We start from the raw sequence: 21,090 nt of genomic DNA on the forward strand, positions 1-21,090 counted from the left end.
TTCTACACTTTCAAATTTAAGTCTTGAAATGTCAGAAAAAGCTGAGATCTCACAGAAGGTGATTTTTAACAGTCCTTAAAAGTAAAGACTTTATGATCTTCTGACAACTGGAGCTTTCACATTATAAGATTTAAAATTTTCAGTCCTAATATTACATAAGCACACACATTGGTGCACTTTTAAAGATTCCATCGTCTTTGATAAACTTGGAAAGAAGAGACAAATAATAATACAAAAGTTGTGAAGTTCAGCAATATTGTACAAGTACAAATATAAAAAAAGTAAATACTTAAAAAGTCTTCTGTATTTAAACATGGTCCTTCATAAGAATATATTTTCAATGTAAAAGAAATAACATTCAGTTAATTTTTGATTATTTATAGTAATAAAAATATGGAAACCTCCCAGTATTTTGAAGCTGGAACATGGATGAAGAAAGAGATCCAGAAAGGTTAATTGATATAAGATCATAGTGCTACTTTTAGAGTTATATCTAGAATATACTAGGTCTTTTGTCTCTAAATTTTTCCCATAGCTAAAATTTTATAGATAATTCTTGGAATTAATTTATTTTCAATGTACACTACTACCATCTGTGTGACCAGCGCAAGTCACCATGTAGTTTTCCCAACATCTGAAACTCAACAAATATTTTTCCACCACCTACTATGAGCCAGATGTAGAGATTACAAAAATGATAAGAAATGAGTTAATCTTATTCTTGGGTATTATACAGTTTATTGAAGAAGAGAGAGATGGAAAAATAAGATAATAATTTGAATAGGAAGGCATCAAAATCAAAGGTGACATTTTATTTTTTATTTTTATTGATTTGGGGGGGGGAGAGAGAGAGAGAGAGAGAGAGAGAGAGAGAGAGAGAGAGAGAGAGATTGAGAGAGAACATCAATTTGTTGTTCCACTTATTTATGCACTCATTGGTTGATTCTTGTACGTGCCCTGACCGGGATCACACCTGCAACCTGGTGCATTGGGAGGAGACTCTAACCAACTAAGCTAGCCAGCTGGGGCTGACATTCAGCTTCTGATGACCAGGATTAAAGAGAGGGTCTGGACTAACTGATGTCTAAATCCCTTTCTTAAAATTTTTCATTTTTTCTTAGATGGGCTTTTTAATAAATAGATAATTGATAATATCAAAATTTCTAAATATTGAAAGTGATCTTAGTGGAGCACAGTGATATGTTTATGAATAGATGTAATGAACATTGTGAAATGTCAGGGTTTTTTTTGGTATAGGCCTTCAAAGGGTTATGTACATTGTAACTCCAACAGGAACATTTAATACGCAGTGCTTCCTTTTCATCATTAAGAAAAAGAAATCCCTAAAAAAGGAGCTTTTATTACTATTTATCTCAGAATTAGTATTCCAAGGAGCACATTTTGGGTAACAATGCTCCAGACAACTGTAGTATTCCCTCAACTGGGCTACAACAACTGATCCTACACACGCACTGGCTAGTTCATCCTCCTAGAATGTTGCTCTCATCAAGTTTCTCTGTTCAGAAACTTTCAGTGAGGCTTTGTGGCCTATAAATTTCGAATTCCGCAGATCCTCTAGATCAGCGGTTCTCAACCTGTGGGTCACGAACCCTTTGGGGGTCGACCCTTTCACAAGGGTCGCCTAAGACCATCGGAAAACACAAATATATTTACATATTGTTTTTGTGATTAATCACTATGCTTTAATTATGTTCAATTTGTAACAATGAAAATACATCCTGCATATCAGATATTTACATGACGATTCATAACAGTAGCAAAATTAGTTATGTAATAGCAACAAAAATAATTTTATGGTTGGGGGTCACCACAACATGAGGAACTGTATTAAAGGGTCACGGCATTAGGAAGGTTGAGATGAGAACCACTGCTCTAGATGCTGCCTGCATATCCCTCTTCAAAGTTATCTCTCACAACATCCTTAAACTCCAGCCAATGTCACTGAACTGACCAAGCTCTTTCTGTCTTGGATCTCACTACTTTTCTTTCCCTAGAATGCTTTCCTGTATCCACAAAATACTGATGACTTCTGTGACAAAATTTAGTTCAGGCTCTATTGTCTCAATAAACAAAATAGTATACAATCTCTGATTTGTTACCTGAACCATTTTTTATAAAATTGTTATAATCTCTTTATATTGGTATTGCTGTTTTATGTGTATATTATGCCTCTTTTGGCTGCATTAGTAAGCTCTCTGAGGTCAGACACAAGGCCTGCATGCCAGATGACCACATTCTTTTGTATAGACACACCTTGCTTTATTGCACTTGCAATTTTTACAAATTGAAGCAAGACCTTCCACAAGCAAAAAGATGATAAGTCACTTTATTGTAATATTTGCTTTATTGCTGTGGTGTGGAACCAAACTTGCGTTTCCTCTGAGATATGCTTATATCTGATATTTTGTAATGGTAATGGTGAGACTATTAGTGAAAAAATAAAAACCAGAGAAAAGAAAAGAACCCAAACTAGATACATAGTGATTTAGAGAAATATTAACCAATTTTTCCAAATGTCAAATGGTGACTGCTCAGGCAAGAGTTTTCAACTTTGTTGACATATCCTACATGTATAATAGAAATATTTGTTAAATATTAAAACACTACTATTCAATGTTTTCTTAAGTACTTTTAAATAGCACCAGATTTTTACACATAAAGGACGTTTGTTTCAAAAGAGATTTCTACCCCAATGAAGAAATTTTAAATAAGAAAGGTGATCCAGTAACATATTTTAAAAGGTCATCTATTGTAATTAATAAATTAATTTAATGTAATTGCAGAATATTTAACAGTTTCTTAATTTTAGACTATGGTGTATCTTTCTTTGGGAGCTTCATAAATGATTTGGCCTTGACCCTTGAAAAAGTGACTGTTGCACCATAGAATTTGTCACTGCAATCATCAATTATTCTGAAATTTTGGTAAATATAACCTCAAATGACATAAAGCCATAGTGACTTTCTACCTCATGAAAAGTTCTTATTTTCAGATATTAATTTTCTCATTTTAGTAACTGAAATAGCTCTTGAATTGAAGTTTTGATTAAGTAAAAAGGTTTCTTTTAAAAGTAAGATACACATTTTTAATCACATGTGAAAATTAACTTTTTAAAGTATAAAAATAACATTGCCCTTCCTGAATGTCTGAATATGCAGTATTAATTTTTTACACATTATGTTATATTTAAGTTTTGTAACTCTTATGAATATAATTAATTATGCTTATTACTGGCATGAGTATGTGTGTACTCTTTTCCTTTTATTATTCCTTGTTAGAGGAATGGGAAGATATGAGCTATAACAGCAATGACACTGTTGATCTCTTCAACACTTTACTCGAGGGCCTAGGACTCTACCGACACATGCTAGGTACTCAATAAATATTTGTAAGTAAATAAATTTCTAGAATATATGCTCTATGTGAAAAAAAGAATATATAACACAGTTTTTGAGTTAAAAATCTGGCCCTTGGAACCCTAGCTGATTTGGCTCAGTGGTTAGAGTGTCAGCCTGTGGATTGAAGGGTCATGGGTTCGATTCTAGTCAAGAACACAAACTTAGTTGCAGGCTATATCCCTGGCCTCAGCCAGGGGATGTGCAGAAGGCAACCAATTGATGTGTCTTTCTCACTTCAATGTTTCTCTCTCTGTCCTCCTCCCTTCCACTCTCTCTTAAAAAAAAAAAAAAATCAATGGAAAAAAATATCCTAGGGTAAGGGTTAACAACAACAAAAATCATGGCCCTTGGATTTAGATTTTTATAGCCGTGTGACCTGTCCAAATCTATTTCTTCACCTGTGAAATGGAATAGTAATAAAATCTGCATCATATAGTTATTGTGAGGATTAATCCACATAAATACTTGCCCATAGGGAGCCACTACTAGGTATACTGGTTAATAATGCGGATTTTTTTCAATAGATGGAGTTACACATATGTTGATATATATGTGATTTGATATGTATGCTACTTTGTTGTATTGACAGCAAGCTTCAAAACTTGCTGAAGGTGTTAACATCATAGATATTTTTATGCTTAAAAATGTTGAATTTTGTGCCAAAAAAAGAGCATTTGCGGGAAGTTTTAATTAATTACTTTATTTTGAAGAAAAGTGCTGCTGAAAGTTATCGTATACTTTGGAAGCTTATGGTGAACATGCTCCATCTCAAGATACTTGTGAATGCTGGTTTAAACACTGTAAAAGTGATTATTTCGATGTGAAAGACAAAGAACATCCAGGTCAACCAAAAAAGTTTGAAGACCAACAATTTTAAGCATTATTGGATGAAGATTCGTGTCAAACTCAAAAACAACTTGCGGAAAGATTAAACGTTGCTCAGCAAACCATTTCCGATCGTTTACAAACAATGGGAAAGATATTAGAGGAAGGGAACTGAATGAACGACAAATGGAAAACCGGAAAGTCATCAGTAAAATGTTGCTTCAACGGCACGGCACGAAAGAAAGTCTTTTTTGCATCAAATTGTGACTAGTGATGAAAAGTGGATTTATTTTGAGAATCCCAAATGCACAAAATGATGGGTTGATCCAGGTCAACCATCAACATCGACTGCAAGGCCAAATCGCTTTGGAAAGAAGACAATGCTCTGCATTTGGTGGGATCAGGAAGGTGTGGTTTGTAATGACATTCTAAAACCAGGTGAAACTGTTAATACTGATCGCTACTGACAACAAATAATCAATTTGAACCACCCTTTGATCGTGAAATGACCAGAGTGTGCCAGAAGACACAGCAAAGTAATTTTGCTTCATGAGGACGCACCATCACACACTTCAAAACCAGTTAAAGACAAGTTAAAAGATCTTGCCTGTGAGTATTAACCCACCCGCTGTCTTCACCAGACCTTGCTCCTTCAGATCACCACTTGTTCCGATCGATGGCACACGCACTTTGTGAGCAGCACTTCAAAACGTACGAAGAAGTGGAAAATTGGGTCTCTGAATGGTTTGCCTCAAAACAAGAAAAGTTCTATTGGGACGTTCTATTACCTGAAAGATGGGGGAAATGTGTAGCTAGCGATAGACATTACTTTGAATAAAGCACTTTTGATGTTTCTCTTGAAATTATCGTGTTTTCTTTGATTACAAAATCTGCATTATTAACCAGTACACTTAGTATTATCATCATCAACATCATCTTCGTTTGTCTCATTTGCCATTCATCCCTGTTCCAAGAATGTAGCATATGCTCAGTAAATAGTTGTTAAGTGAAGAAATGAATCATCAAAGTGCAACTGTCTGCATACACAAATAGGGTTGACTGCTCTCAGGATACCTGTAGGCAAGGTTCAGAAAAATGGCCGTTAAAAAACACACACATCACTCTAAAATTATGTGACTGAATTTCTCTTCCTTGAACCTGCTGTTTGGAGATCTGGTCACAAGCCCTAGTCATTCTCTAGTCCTTGGAGAATAGGTGTTTTTTATTTTTATTTTTGTTGTGAACTTTTGGTAGTGCCTAGCAAAGAGGTTTGTATCATTTATATTAAAATTATATAAATGAAAAAAAATCCCTATTTAGTAACCAAGTCACATAGGGTAAACTTTGAAAACAAGTGAACATAGATTATAGAATGGGTAAATGTTAGAACTCTTATAACTACATTATCTTAACAAATCCAGTTTGCAGCATTTATATTTCTTGCAAAGTTGCTATACATTGAAGTATCATAGTGAGAATTATTACTGCTACAGTTGCTAACTTAAAACTGCAGTAAAAATTGTGTAAACAGCAACTAGAGTTATATTCTGTAAATTGCCTCATTGTGAGTGGACAACAAAAATCAATCTCAGGTTGTATGAGTTTGAAATATTTATTTTGTCACTGACAAGATCATTTTAGATCTTAAAATCATTGTATTTCTCATCAGAAATGTCCTATATTAAATGATACTGATAAATTTTCTAATTCATTTTGAATTCCCTTCACTATGGAAAGGCACTATTCACCCTAGCCGGTTTGGGTCAGTGGATAGAGGGTCAGCCTGCAGACCGAAGGGTCCCAGGTTTGATTCCAGTCAAGGGCAGGTACCCCAGTAGGGATGCATGAAGGAGGCAACCAATTGATGTGCTCTCTCACATCGATATTTCTCTCTGTCTTTCCCTCTCTCTAAAAAAAGCAATGGAAAAATATCCTCAGGTGAGGATTTAAAAAAAGAGAAAAATGAGAAAAAAGAGAAAGGCACTATCAGATTATAAAGTAGTCTTTTTATAGTTAAGGCATATTAATTTTTTTAATTTATAAAATAAATATGAACTTTAGCAGCAAAGAATTTAGTATTTATTAAGGCAAGATGAATAGTGAATAATTATTTTAACTGGGCACATTCTTTGTGCAATTGTTTTGTTTTGACTGTATTTTCCAGATTCAAAACATAACTTAAAAAAAAAAGTAATATCCATAAGCCCTTATCTTCTTCATCACACTGCCTCCCACAAATAGACTGGAAAAAAGAACTGCTGGTCCTAAACACCAAAGTCAGTAATTCTCAAATATTAGCATAGACACTGCAGACTAACAGATCCTGGGCCTCACCTAGGATTTACTTCTGACCTCTCATGGAGCAAGGGCTCAGGACTTCACATGTGTCATGGTCAGAGGAAAGAAAACCAACCACTATTCATTCTTCTATCTAAAATCTAAAATCTAAAAATTTCCTTCTAGTTTCTATTTTCCTTCGTTCCCAGGGCTTGAATATGGGGCTCTATTTGCTTCTCACACGCATATCCAAATTTCTTGGAGATTCCAGAAACAAACTCACACTGAGGCAGGACCAAGGTTGCTGAAATTCCAAATCTTAAACTTGAAAGGACTACTAACCACATAACAATTTAAAACGTAAATCATCTCTCTCTAACATCATAAGAATTGCTCTAATAAATTGACTACTAATATGTGTTAGGCACTGAGCTAAGTGCTTTACATACATTGTCAGTTTTTTTCATGTACAAAATAAGCCCAACTTGCTCTGGCTGGTGGCTCAGTTGGTTACAGCGTTGTCCCCATTTGCCAAGGTTGTGGGTTTGATTTCTGGTCAGGGCACATATAAGAATCAATGAATGAATGCATAAATGGGTGAAACAGCAGATCTCTCCCCTCCCTGCCCTCTCAAATCAATAATAAAAAGAAAAAAGCCCAAACCCGAATACTTCTGCAGAAGCAACAGGGTGGGTAGTTCTGATTCTGAGTTTGCTATTGTTTTCTTAGCAACTGTGAAATGGGTCTCCTAAAAATAAATGAAGATTGCCAAAGGCATGGTGAGAGAAGACCCAGATGGTCAAAAGATGTTTTTCCTTTAATCCTCACCCCAGGATATGTCTCCACTGATTTTTAGAGAGAGGAAGGGGTGAGATGGGGGAGAGGGAGGGAGGGAGGGAGAGGGAGGGAGGGAGAGAGAGAGGGAGGGAGAGAGGGAGAGAGAGAGAGAGAGAGAGAGAGAGAGAGAGAGAGAGAGAGAGAGAGAATAGGAGAGAGAGAAAGAGAGGGAGAGGGAGAGGGAGAGGAAGAGGGAGAGGAAGAGGGAGAGAAATATGAATCATTGTTATGAAAGAGAAACATTGATGGGTTGCCTCCTTTATGTGCCCTGGCTGGGGATCAAAACTGAAACCTTTTGGTGTACAGGAGGATGCCCAACCAACTGAGCCACCCGGCCAGGGCTCGAAGGATGTTTTTCTTTATCCAAGACCAACTATAACCTTGGGGATTCCAACATACACATGAATAATCTATCCAATACTCTAACCTCTCCATTCCTCGATCATCAATGACCTCCCGCTCCACTTCAGTTACCCACATTTACTGTTTACCTCAGGTCACTGCAGCACTCTTCTGAAATAATAAATTTAGACATTCCCCCAATATGACCACAATCTCCTATCTTTGTAACCACATTATTCAAATAACTCCCTTTCCCAACCGTAAAAAAATCTTGTAAGACTTCTAGTCCATTCATTCTCCTTTTCCCTACTAGCCTTTTTCTGTTTTCACTTCCCTCCTTAACTGCTTAGAGTCCACGGTCCAACATTTCAATGTTTTCCTAAACTGCCTTGTCCCACTGTCCATTAAATGTGCTTGACTTGAAAACCCCAAAGTTCCAGGAACCCAGCTGACTGCCTTCTCTTTGGCTAACAGATTATTGTCCTAATAAACAAGTCATCAACCACAACTGGGTCTTCAGCACTACTCAGCTGTTGCATTATGTAATCATAGATAACTCTCCATATGCTATGATTTAAAGGTTAAGAAAATCATAAAAACACGAAAAGAAAAGGGAATTTGTGTATAACTGTGGAGTGGGACTTAAGGCACACATACACAAAAAGACCTAAAGCTACAGAAAAAAATGATTGACATTTTCTGTTCCATACAAATTAAAATGTTCTGTAAGAAGAAAAACACTCCATATGTAAAACAAAAAGATAAAAGGCAAACTGGGCAAAAATATACCACATATAACAGGATTGCTAGCCACCATGTATAAAGGACTCGCACAAATCAACAAGGAAATGAAAAAGATTCAATTAAAAATAGACCTGGTAATTTATAAAAACAGATATAAATGGGCAATAATTATATATAACTATTGTTCAACCTTTCTGCTTATCAAATAAACATAGAATTGAGACTTCTTTGTGGACTAGCAATGATTACAATAATTAATAATGCTTTTACTTTTCTAGTATTCTTTCCAGTGGTTCTCAACCTTCTGGCCCTTTAAATACAGTTCCTCATGTTGTGACCCAACCATAAAATTATTTTCGTTGCTACTTCATAACTGTAATGCTGCTACTGTTATGAATCGTAATGTAAATATCTAATATGCAGGATGGTCTTAGGCAACTCCTGTGAAAGGGTCATTTGACCGCCAAAGGGGTCGCGACCCACAGGTTGAGAACCGCGGCTTTAGACCGTTCATAGCATTTGACACTGCCGACCAACCCTCTGGCTCAGAGCATTCTCTTCCGTTTGGATTTCTTTCCTCTGATTTGATGCTTAGTTTTCAGATGGCTCCTTCTTTGCAGCTCCTTATGGACCTCACTGAATATGTCCTCCTAGGGTTGACTTCATTAGTTCTATTACTTGCAAATCTCTATCTCTTGAGCTTCGGTCTATATATCCAATAGCTTACTGTTCATTTCTACATGGAAGTCTTGTAGGCACTGCAAACTCAGCATGTCAAAACTGAACTCATCATTCCCTCACAAACAGGATTCTCTTCTCATCTTCATTTTCTCTGTTAATGAAAGAATGTCAAAAAGACTGTCTAAACCAAGAACTTGGTACAGCCTTAGATGCTTTTCATTCCACCACTCATCAATTCAGGGATTGATGAATGTTCACAAAGTATTTTCTCCATTTCCACTGCCGCAGCCAAGTTACCCCAGCCTCCTCCAATACATCCATCCCCCTTATCACAGTTATATATCATATTATATTCCCTTCCTTAGGATCCTTCTCCCAAGTTCTTTCACAAGGTTGGGAAGGATCTCTATGATCTGGCTCCTGTTATACTACCCTATAACCATGCTTCCCGCCCAGCAACACTGGACTTTCTTTGGTCCTAAAATGTACAAAGTGTTCTCCTGCCTTTGTCTGGAACCTCGAAAACCATTTCTGCACCCTTCCCCCATATGCAATTCCACTCTCATCAATTGGAAATGGCTAACTTTTATATTTTTCAGGTCTTAGCTATTTGAGAGCAGTGACTGTTTTTTCATTTTAGAGTTGTCTCCTTAGCACCTAGTACAGAACCGTAGCATCTAGTATGGCACATGGCAGGTGAGGAGTGGCTGAACCTAAGTGAGTGAGTATTGTGTCAAAACCCAAGGCACTGCATGAATCACGTTGGCAATATAAAAGGGGTGACGAATCATTAAAAGTCTAGGTGCCACTGACCAGAGTAGGCCAACAGTTTGCCTTTATTGCTAAGACACATTCTCCCAGAAGTCTGCTCACATAATTAAAAATTAAAGATATTTATCTAAGCCAGTCCTTAGATTTCCCCTCTTCTCTTTTCTTTTTTAAAAATGTTTTTATGGATTTTTTTTCAGAGAGAGAGAGAAAGGAAGGGAGATGGAGAGAGAGAAATGTCGATAAGAAACATCGATTGGCTACCTCCTGCACACCCTCTACTGGGGATCAATTCTACAACCCGGGCATGTGCCCTGACTGGGAATTGAACCGGCGGCCTCTTGGTACATGGAATGATGCCCAACCAACTGAGCCACACCAGCCAGGCATCCTCCCTTCTCTCTCTCTCTCTCTCTCTCTCTCTCTCTCTCTCTCTCTCTCTCTCTCTCTCCTCTCAAGCCCTGCAAAAATGGGTCAGAAATGTGGTATCTAGTAGGTACCCACAATTCTTTATGTCCAAAAATAAATTAAAAATCTTGCCCTAGGAAACTTATTTTTTCTTCTTGGCTTGTAATGGTTAATGGCATCACCAATCATCACCTTGCAAAAGTAGGAATTACTCATCTCTCTTTCTCAACCTTTCTATTTAAGCAGCAATTAAGTCATAACCTCTATGGCCTAGATATTTATTCCTTGTTCTCTCATGTTTGTGGTAATCACTGATTTAATTCTCATCATGTCCCCCCCTATAACATACTCCTAACTGGTCTCTTTTTTGTTTAATCTCTTCTCTTCCAGTCTATACTCACGCTACTACCACCAATTTGATCATGCTAGTGTCAACCTTAGAAACTTCTGATGGCTCCCCATAGCCCTAGATGATAAAGTCCAAGACTCCTCAGCAGAACCTCCTCTATCTTATGGGCCTCATTTCCTCTAACTCCTCATCTATGAGCTCTTCTGCTTAGCCATACTAAACTTCTGCCATTCTCTGAACCTATTCTGTATCCTGTGTCTGGGCCTATGATCTTATTTTTCTGGGTACAATGCCCTATTTTTCTCTAGTCATTACTTCTGGAAACAGATCAAATTTTACTTCCTGTGAAAATCCTCCCTAAACACTCAAGCTAAGCTAGTGACTCCCAACTGTGCATTCATAGCACTTTGCATATTTTTCCAGTGAAACACTGATCACATTCTTTGTAATGATTTATTTACATACTGTTGTGGAGACTGGTAACTGTTAATGAAAACCTTTGCTAAAATAATCATAACATGGATGCCTGACACATTACATTTCCCAGCATTCGCTGCAGTTAGGTGTGGCCATATGACGAAGTCCTTTCCAATGCTAGCAAGTGTAAAATTGATTTGTGCCTTGAAAAAAGTGGGTATGACTCCTCCATGTTCCTATCTTTCCCTTCCTGTGATCCAGAACACTGATGAACCTATAACCCCAGCTGAGACCATGAAGATGATAATATTAGGCGATGGCAGAGAAAGAGGATGGAAGGGACCTGCTCTCTGTTGGTGTGGGGCAGAGCTACTTGCCCATTTGGAATGCTCACCTTGGACTGTTATGTGTGAGAGAAATAAATACCTATAAGCTGTGTGTATCTTGGGTCTTTTTGTTAGAGCAGCATAGCTTTACCTTAGCTAATCTAGGCCTTTCTCTTCTTTTGGTTTGTTTGAACCTTAAGAGCAAAGCTGACTTATATTACTTGGTGTGCCCTGTAACAGCATACCATACTTAAATTAATGCTAGCTGAAAGAATGCAAGGAAATTATTTTCAATAATTTTGTATGTGGCACCCAATTTCTAGACCTTCTTCTCTATCAATCTCTCCAATGCCCATGTCTTAAAGCTGTTTTTGGTCTAACTGCACCATCTTGACTTGTAGGAATCTCCATGCATGAAATCTTTCGAGAACCTCCACCAAACTGACCTGTCCTGTGTTCATTCTTTGAGTGATTGCACTAAATAAGTGACTTATTTGAAGAAAAAACTTAAGATGACTCTCATGGCCAAGCCACATGGATTCTGTGAAAGTAGATCAGTGGATTCTATCCTCTCTCTTCACTTTCACTCTCATTACATTCATTTAGATTTCATTACCTTTTGCAGGGACTTGAATAATGACCTTTGAACTGCATTTGCCCTATCTTTAGCCTTTCCTTTCAGAATATATTTTACTGTTAGTGGCTAGATCAATCTTTCTGAAATAAAGCTTTGATAGTTCATTTCCTCCCTCAAAAACCTTTGATCCCAGGGTTTAAAGAAAACCTCCTCCCTCCTTAGCCTATCATTTAATGCTCTCTTAACCTTATTTTCCTTATCCTCCATTCACACTCATGATGCATCTATCAAACGTCCTTCTTGCTCTTGTCAATGCATATGTAACATACTCTACACTTTCAAACCCTTGTCCATGTTGACAATCTTAGTTAAAATAATCTTTTTCTGTTCTGGGAATCTTCAAATCTTATCAATTTTCAATGTTCAACTAATGAACCTCCCCTCCTCAATCACTGAATGTCTTGTGGATTGTATAATCTGACAGAATAACATCTTCCAAATTTCTCCATGACTTATATCAAGATCTCCATGGTGATCCTCATTCCCTTTACCCTTGAATCATTAAATTTATAAATTTTTATCTTCTCTCTACTAAGAACAGAATATACTGCACACACAGCAAACACTCAATAAATATTGTTGCATGGATGGGGATACTATTATTTTAACATGCTACTAATTCTAGACATTTATATTTTACCACTGGTCATAGAGAGACTCATCTGTGGAATGTTGTGGTGAGAGAAAGTGGGAAAATATGAAACAAAAAAGTTATTTTGATGGGAAACACTAATAAAAAAAGACTACAACGCCTCCAGTCATAAGGCTCTCTTCTCTAAGTTAATTTCTCATTTAAAAATACATGTTTGGTTAGATCTTCCTTTATGTCGAGAAAAAGGATAATGCATCTCTGTGTACACATTTATTTAGTTTTTTTAATCTTCATATTTATGTTTTTTACAAATTTTATACTGTGAAACATTTCTGTCAAATCTGTTTGAATTACTATTGCCTGTCACATTTCTTTGCTCTTCCCTCTGGGCTTTGATACTTTCTATTCAGGGTGGAGCAAAAGGAGGTTTACAGTTATGAGTACGCAAAACACTGAGTTTTTTCTTGTCTTATTATGTATTCATTATTGTCCATATGAAAACTGTAAAACTACTCCCCCACCCCCCTATATCTCTCCCCTTTACAAACGGTTGGGAGGTATCTTGTTGTGGTATGTGGCACCCGGCTTCCCTGGTCATCAGAGAGTCCAATCTTGTTTAAAACTTTCCTTCCTGGAACACAGGCATAAAGTACATAAATGGCTACAAACAAGTACCTATCTATAATAATAAAAGCAAATCGACTGAAAAACCAAACAGCAGAACAACTGTCTGGACGACCTTCTGGACGACCACGCTATGACACGCACTGGTGCCAGGGCAGCCTGAGCGGGGTGATGTGATTGGTCAGGAAACCCGCCATTGCCCCATGATCACCCCACAGAGGGTGCACAATGATCGACCTGGCCTGCGGCCACAGAGGGAGACCCAGGCCACCCAGTTGGCAATGCTGCAGTGGGTGGGTGGGGCCTCCCTCTGTGGGGCAATCGATCTGCGGACCCCCACCATCGATTGCCCCACAGAGGGAGGCCCAGGCCAGTCAAGTAATCATACCCTACGCCTGTCGCCCACAGAGGGAGGCGTCCAACTGGGGAGAGGGAGCAACGCTGCATAGGTGGCAAGCAGTGGCAGTGGCAGGGGTGGGGCCAGCTGCCGGCAGCCGGGGGAAGGAAAGCCCCGATAGGCCCTGATCACCATCCAGGCCTAGGGACTACCTGAGGAGTCCCGGATTGGGAAAGGGCTAAGGCTGGACACCCCCCCCACCCCATGCATGAATTTCGTGCACTGGGCCTCTAGTCAAAAATAACATTAAATGTAAATGGACTAAATGCTCCAATCAAAAGACATTGAGTGACTGAATGGATAAGAAAACATGACCCATATATATGCTATCTACAAGAGACCCACTTAAGAACAAGGGACTCATCCAGGCTGAAAGTGAAAGGATGGAAAATATCATTCAGGCAAGTGGAAATGAAAAAAAGGTGGGGTAGTAATACTTATATCTGACAAAATAGACCGCAAAGTGAAGGCCATAACAAGAGACCACGAAGGCCACTGCATAATTCTAAAGGGATCGATACAACAACAGGATATAACTCTGGTAAACATATATACACCCAATGCAGGAGCACCCAAATACATAAAAAAGACTTCTGGAAGATATCAGGGGAGAGATTGACAGCAATACAATCATAGTAGGAGACTTTAATACCCCATTAACATCACTGGATAAATCCTCTAGACAAAAAATCAGCAAAGAAATAGCAATCCTAAATGACTCACTAGATCAGATGGACTTCATCAGCATCTTCAGAACATTCCACCCCAAAGCTACAGAATATACATTCTTCTCAAGTGCACATGGGACATTCTCAAAGATAGACCACATATTGGGACACAGGCAAAGTCTCTCCAAACTCAAGAAGATTGAAATCATATCAAGCATCTTCTCAGATCACAATGGCATAATATTAGAAATAAAATACAATAAAAACAATCACAAAAATTCAAACACTTGGAGGCTGAAGAGCATGCTATTAAATAATGATTGGGTTACCAAAGAGATCAAAGAAGAAATTAAAAACATCCTGGAAACAAATGACAATGAAAATACAACAATCCAGAATCTATGGGACACAGTGAAAGCAGTGCTGAGAGGGAAGTTCATAGCATTACAGGCCTACCTCAAAAAATAAAAACTGGTAATAAACCATCTCACTCTGCAACTTGAAAAATTAGAAAGAGAGCAACAAGAAAAGCCCAGAGTGAACAGAAGGAAGGAAATAATAAAGATCAGAGCGAAAATAAATGACATAGACACACACACACACACACACACAGAAAAGATCAATGAAACCAAGATCTGGTTCTTTGAAAGGATAAACAAGATTGATGAACCTCTAGCCAGGCTCACCAAGAAGCAAAGAGAGAGGACCCATATAAACAAAATCAGAAATGAAAGGGGTGCAATAACAACGGACCCCACAGAAATACGAAGAATCGTAACAAAAAAAATACTATGAACAACTCTATTCCAACAAACTGGTCAATCTAGAAAAAATGGATATATTCCTAGAAAAATACAACCTTCTAAAACTCAATCAGGAAGAATAAAAAATGTGAATAGGCCAATAACTATGAAAGAAATTGAAGCAGTACTCAAAAAACTTGCAACAAACAAAAGCTCTAAGTGCCCATCACCAGATGGCTTCACAAGGGAGTTTTATCAAATATTAAAAGAAGAACTAAAACCTATCCTTCTCAGACTATTCCAAAGAATTCAAGAGGAAGGCACACTTCCAAGCTCTTGCTATGAAGCCAGCATTACCCTAATCCCCAAACCAGATAAAGACAATACAAAGAAAAAGAATTACAGGCCAATATCCCTCATGAACACAGATGCCAAAATTCTCAACAAAATTCTAGCAAATCGATCCAGCATTACATTAGAAAGATCATACAACATGACCAAGTCGGATTTATTCCTGGGATGCAAGGATGGCACAATATCCGCAAATCAATAAACGTGATACACTACATAAACAAAATGAGAGATAAAAACCATATAATCATATCAATTGATGCAGAAAAAGCATTTGACAAAATCCAACACCATTTCTTGATACAAACTCTCAGCAAGGTAGGAATAGAAGGATCATATCTCAACATAATAAAAGCCATATATGACAAACATACAGCCAACATCTTACTCAATGGACAAAAACTAAAAGCATTTCCCCTAAGAACAGAAACAAGACAGGGATGCCCACTCTCACAACCCCTGTTTGACATAGTACCGGAAGTACTAGCCATGGCGATCAGGCAAGAAGAAATAAAAGGTATCCAAATTGGAAAAGAAGAAGTAAAATTGTCATTATTCGCATATGACATGATACAGTACAGAGAAAACCCTAAAGACTCCCTCAAAAAATTACTAGAAGTAATAAATGAACTCGGCAATGTAGCAGGATACAAAATCAACACCCAGAAATCTATGGCATTTTTTTATATACACCAATAATGAACTCACAGAATGAGAAGCTAAAAAAACAATCCCATTTACCATTGCAACAAAAATGTTAAGATACCTAGGAATAAATTTAACCAAAGAGGTAAAGAACCTGTACTTAGAAAATTACTGGACATTGAAAAAAGAGATAGAGGAAGACATAAACAACTGGAAGAATATACCGTGTTCATGGATTGGTAGAATCAACATCATTATAATGTCCATAATACCCAAAGCAATCTATAGATTCAATGCAATCCCCATTAAGATACTAACAGAATATTTCACAGACCTAGAACAAACTCTCCAAAAATTTACCTGGAATAAAAAAAGACCCAAAATAGCTGCAGCAATCCTGAGAAAGAAGAACAAAGTTGGAGGGATCACAATACTAGATATTAAGCTATATTATAAAGCCACTGTTCTCAAAACTGCCTGGTATTGGCACAAGAACAGACATATAGACTAATGGAACCAAACAGAGAACCCAGAAATAGACCCAAGCCATTATGCTCAATTAATATTTGACAAAGGAGGCAAGAGCACCCAATGGAGTCAAGATAGTTTTCTCAATAAATGGTGTGGGGAAAATTGGACAGATACATGCGGGGAAAAAAAAAAAGAAACTAGACCACCAATTTACACCATTCACAAAAATAAACTCAAAGTGGATAAAGGACTTAAATGTAAGACAGGAAATCATAAAAATCTTAGAAGAAGCCATGCGCAGCAAAATAGCAGACATTTGTCGTAGCAGTATCTTTACCGATACAGCTCCTAGGGCAGGGGTACACAACCTTTTTGTGAGTGCGTGCCAAAACCAGAAAAATCTCTGACTCAAAATTCCTCTGCATGCCAACCCTAATTTTTTGAGAACATGTTACGCCTACTTGATATCTCTTAAGGTGTACGTATGTGAAGAACCTTGAAGAAATAATAAAATTCATTCGAGCGACAAAAACACAGTATATGATGATGAAAAATACATTTATTTTTTAATGTATACATCTACACTGATAGTCCAACAGAAACCTTTATGACTCCGTTTTATATTATCAGTGGAACTTTTGCTGTTGCATCACTGATGACAGAGATTTTACATCAGGTTTATATTTCGTGACCTTCAGAGATATGCACGAACTACTACTTTCATCCGTCAGGCTACTCCTATTACAAGACTTAACAAAATTCATCACTGAGAACAAAGATTCACAAGTGTATGTGGATGAAACCAAAACACTGGTCGGATCTAGGAAGGCAGGGAGAGTTAAGGCAGAGGCATAGAAATTGCTCTTCCCCTCTCTCGTCAATCCATGGCTATGGTCTTTAAGATAACTTGTCATGTAAAATTATTTATTTATCTAAGATGCACCTACACTGAATTTACCTGAAAAATAAAAAAGTCAGTATTAAGAAAAAAATTGTAAATGGAAGATTATAAGAGAGGGTTTCGCATGCCAGCAGAAGTTACTGGCATGCCATGTTTGGCACGTGTGCCAGGGGTTGCCCACCCCTGTCCCAGGGCAATAGAAACTAAGAAGAAAATAAATAAATGAGACTACATCAAAATAAAAAGCTTCTGCATAGCAAAAGAAAACATCAACAAAACACCAAGAAAGCCCACAGCATGGAGGAACATATTTGCCAATGTTATCTCCGATAATGGTTTAATCTCCAACATTTATAGGCAACTCATACAACTTAACAAAAGGAAGATAAACAATCCAATCAAAAAATGGGAAAAGGACCTAAATAGATACTTTTCGAAAGAGGACATACAGAAGGCCAAGAGACATATGAAAGCATACTCAGAATCACTAATCTTCCGAGAGATACAAATCAAAACAACAATGATGTACCATATCACACCTGCCAGAATGGGTATCACCAACAAATCAACAAACAACAAGTGCTGGTGAGGAGGCGTAGAAAAGGGGAACTCTCTTGCACTGCTGGTGGGAACGAAGACTAGAACTTCTATTTGACCCAGTAATCCCACTTCTAAGAATATATCCCAAGAATACAGAAACACCAATCAAAAAGGATATATGCATCCCCATGTTCATAGCAGCACAATTTACAATAGCCTAAGGGCCCATCAGCAGATGAGTGGATTAGAAAACTGTGGTACATTTACACAATAGAATACTACAATGCTGTAAAAAAGAAGGAATTCTTACCATTTGTAAGAGCATGGATGGAACTGGAGAGCACTATGCTAAGTGAAATAAGCCAGTCAGAGAAATATAAATATCACATGATCTCACTCATTTGTGGAATATAAAGAACATCATAAAATGATGAACAAAAATAGATACAGAGACAAAATAGCATCAAACAGACTATCAAACTTCAGTGGGAAAGCAGGGGAGGGTTGAGGTGTGGGGTAAGAGATCAAGCAAAGGACTTGTATGCATGCATATAAGCATAACCAATGGACACAAACACTAGGGGGGTGAGGATGTGTGCCAGGGGTTGGGGGAGGCCTGGGGCAGGTCGATAGGGGGAAAAGGAGACATATGTACTACTATTTATAATACTTTAAATAATAAAACTTTCCTTCTTATTAACCCAAGCATACTCAAATCATTTTATATACCACTAGTGGCCTGGTGCACAAATTTGTACACATTAAAAGGAAGTTAATTAGAATATTTTAATATTGTTATTCACCCTTTCTCTATAATAGAAGTGTGAACCAAATTCACGACTGACAATGACAGATGGAAACACATGTGTGCGATTGGCGCCAGTGAGAGCTTTACATGTATCGTGCATGCGCAAGTCAACTTAGCCTTTTATAGATATAGTATAAACTTGCTTAATCAGACCTGCTTTCTGACTTAGCTAAACTTTTTCCAGCCCAGTGAAGCACACCAACTTCTTTCAGGTAACTGTCAGCAACACAGCAGTAAATGTCAACACAAAGCAGAATATTATTGTAGATCACGCAGGGAGAACAAAGGATGAAATATTTAACTGCAGCAGTGTTTGATTATATTCTGTGCAGTGAGAAAACTTGAAGTCATTTCCAAGGTCCACCATTTCTTACTTCTTTTCAGTCAGGTCAAGTTTCTAAGCTTTCTAAATCTCCGTTTTCTGGCTAATGAAAAGAAAATAGGATTCCACCGAGTCTCCTATCTACTTAACTCTAGGAATTCTGTGAGGATCAAATGAGATAAGGCATGGGAAAACGCTTCATAGACATTTGGTTAAAGTGTAAAATGTTTCCACCTGGCTATAAAGCAAGTCATGTTCCTGGGCTGAAGAAATTCCAGGAGGCTAGTCGCTAGGGAGAGGAAGACGGGCGTTGCTACGTTCTATCATTACCCGATGGACACTTAGCATATTAGCCTTTATATATATATATGTGTGTGTGTGTGTGTGTGTGTATATATATATATATATATATATATATATAATTTAAATAGCTAAATAATCCTACAAATAGCAAGCTAAATGAAAATCTCAGCTCACATATGACTCTGAGCCTATGTATTTTTAAATACGTTTCCTCATATACAACTACAACTCCTTTCTACTTCCTATAGAATTAACTTGTTAAATTGTGTTTTTGTGATGCCTGCATAATGAATTCAAATAATTAACCATCCAAGTGAAAGTTTAACCTTAATGAAAACAAATTTTAACAAAAATAACACAGGGAATTAATTTATAAGTCACATTGTTTCTTACCCCTCCAGCATACCACATTTTTCCTGCTAATACTGGCTCAATGCAGAAATTTATGCTGCAACATGTAAAAAAACCAAAAAACTTTTATTGAAATAAAACCCCTACTAAGCTGGTAGACTAAAACATATCTTAATACAGATACTATTTTAATTATTCTTAATTAAAACCTTGCAGAGATTCTGTATTCATATTCTAAGGGAAGTTCATATTCATACATGCAAAGAAGCAGTTTGCTTCAGGGATTAACCATTAAAAATACCTTGAGCAGAACATACTCTGTTGGGAGAAACCAAGATGGCGGCATAGGTTAACGCCGGAGATCGCTGCCTCAAACAACCACTTCAGAGATATAACTAAAGGACAGAACGGACATCACCCAGAACCACGGGAAGGCTGGCTGAGTGGAAATTCTACAACTAGGAGGAAAGAGAATATCATACCCAGACTCAGAGGAGGCGCAGTGCTGAAGTGAAATACTCAGGTGCGGAGTGCGCGCGCGCGGAGCGGGCTGGCGGCGGAGGGCGCGGTTGTTGTTTTCAATCGGGAGGGAGTTTCAGACTCTGAGCTCCAGATCCGGGCGAGTCTCTGGGGACCGAGACTCAAACGGGAGAAACGGGACTGTCTGGCTTCAGTCGGAACTCGAAGGCAGCTTTCTCTCCGAGGTTTGCAGCTATTGCTGGGGCTCTGAGAGGCAGAGCCCCTGGGGAAGGAACTGAGAGTCGCCATAACTGCTTGTTCCGCCTGCCCTGTAGATCCCCGGGGACCCGCCCCGCCCAAGCCCTGCACAGAACCATTTGCCGGATAGCCTCAGGCAAACGCTAGATTAGCACCGCCCTAGAGATCCAGCACAGAAGCCCTCCCACTACAGACACAGCCGACTCTCATAGCCAGTTAGCCTGGAGGTCAAATCACCCTGGTATTGCCGACATCAATCAAGGCTTAAAGGCAACAAGACTGCAGACAAAGACCACTAGGGGGTGCACCAAGAAAACATAAAAAATGCGGAGACAAAGAAACAGGACAAAACTGTCAATGGAGGATATTGAGTTCAGAACCACACTTTTAAGGTCTCTTAAGAACTGTCTAGAAGCTGCCGATAAACTTAGTAAGGCCCTCGAAAAGACTGGTGAGACCGCCGATAAATGTAGTGAGATCCTCAAGAAATCTAATGAGACCCTCGATGTTGTGATAAAGAACCAACTAGAAATTAAGCATACACTGACTGAAATAAAGAATATTATACAGACACCCAACAGCAGACCAGAGGAGCGCAAGAATCAAGTCAAAGATTCGAAATGCAAA

General features: G+C 38.0%; 1 protein-coding gene across 14 annotated transcripts in view; it reads right to left on the reverse strand.

Annotated features, from left to right (window-relative positions):
• The window catches only part of FAM172A (family with sequence similarity 172 member A), a 382,386-nt gene that overhangs the window by 51,749 nt on the left and 309,547 nt on the right, over window positions 1-21,090 (reverse strand). The window contains exon 11 of one of the 14 annotated variants that reach the window (XM_036309828.1): window positions 5,218-5,318. The exons of 12 other annotated variants lie outside the window; for them this stretch is intronic. In XM_036309828.1, coding sequence (XP_036165721.1) covers window positions 5,233-5,318 — 86 coding nt within the window. In that variant the 3' untranslated portion in view covers window positions 5,218-5,232. Of the gene's footprint in view, window positions 1-5,217; window positions 5,319-12,885; window positions 13,254-21,090 lie in introns of those variants that run through there. One more of the 14 variants, XM_036309825.1, reaches the window with a different exon arrangement.

The sequence above is a fragment of the Myotis myotis genome, unplaced genomic scaffold (assembly GCF_014108235.1).
Source record: "Myotis myotis isolate mMyoMyo1 unplaced genomic scaffold, mMyoMyo1.p scaffold_m19_p_5, whole genome shotgun sequence".
Taxonomy (NCBI): domain Eukaryota; kingdom Metazoa; phylum Chordata; class Mammalia; order Chiroptera; family Vespertilionidae; genus Myotis; species Myotis myotis.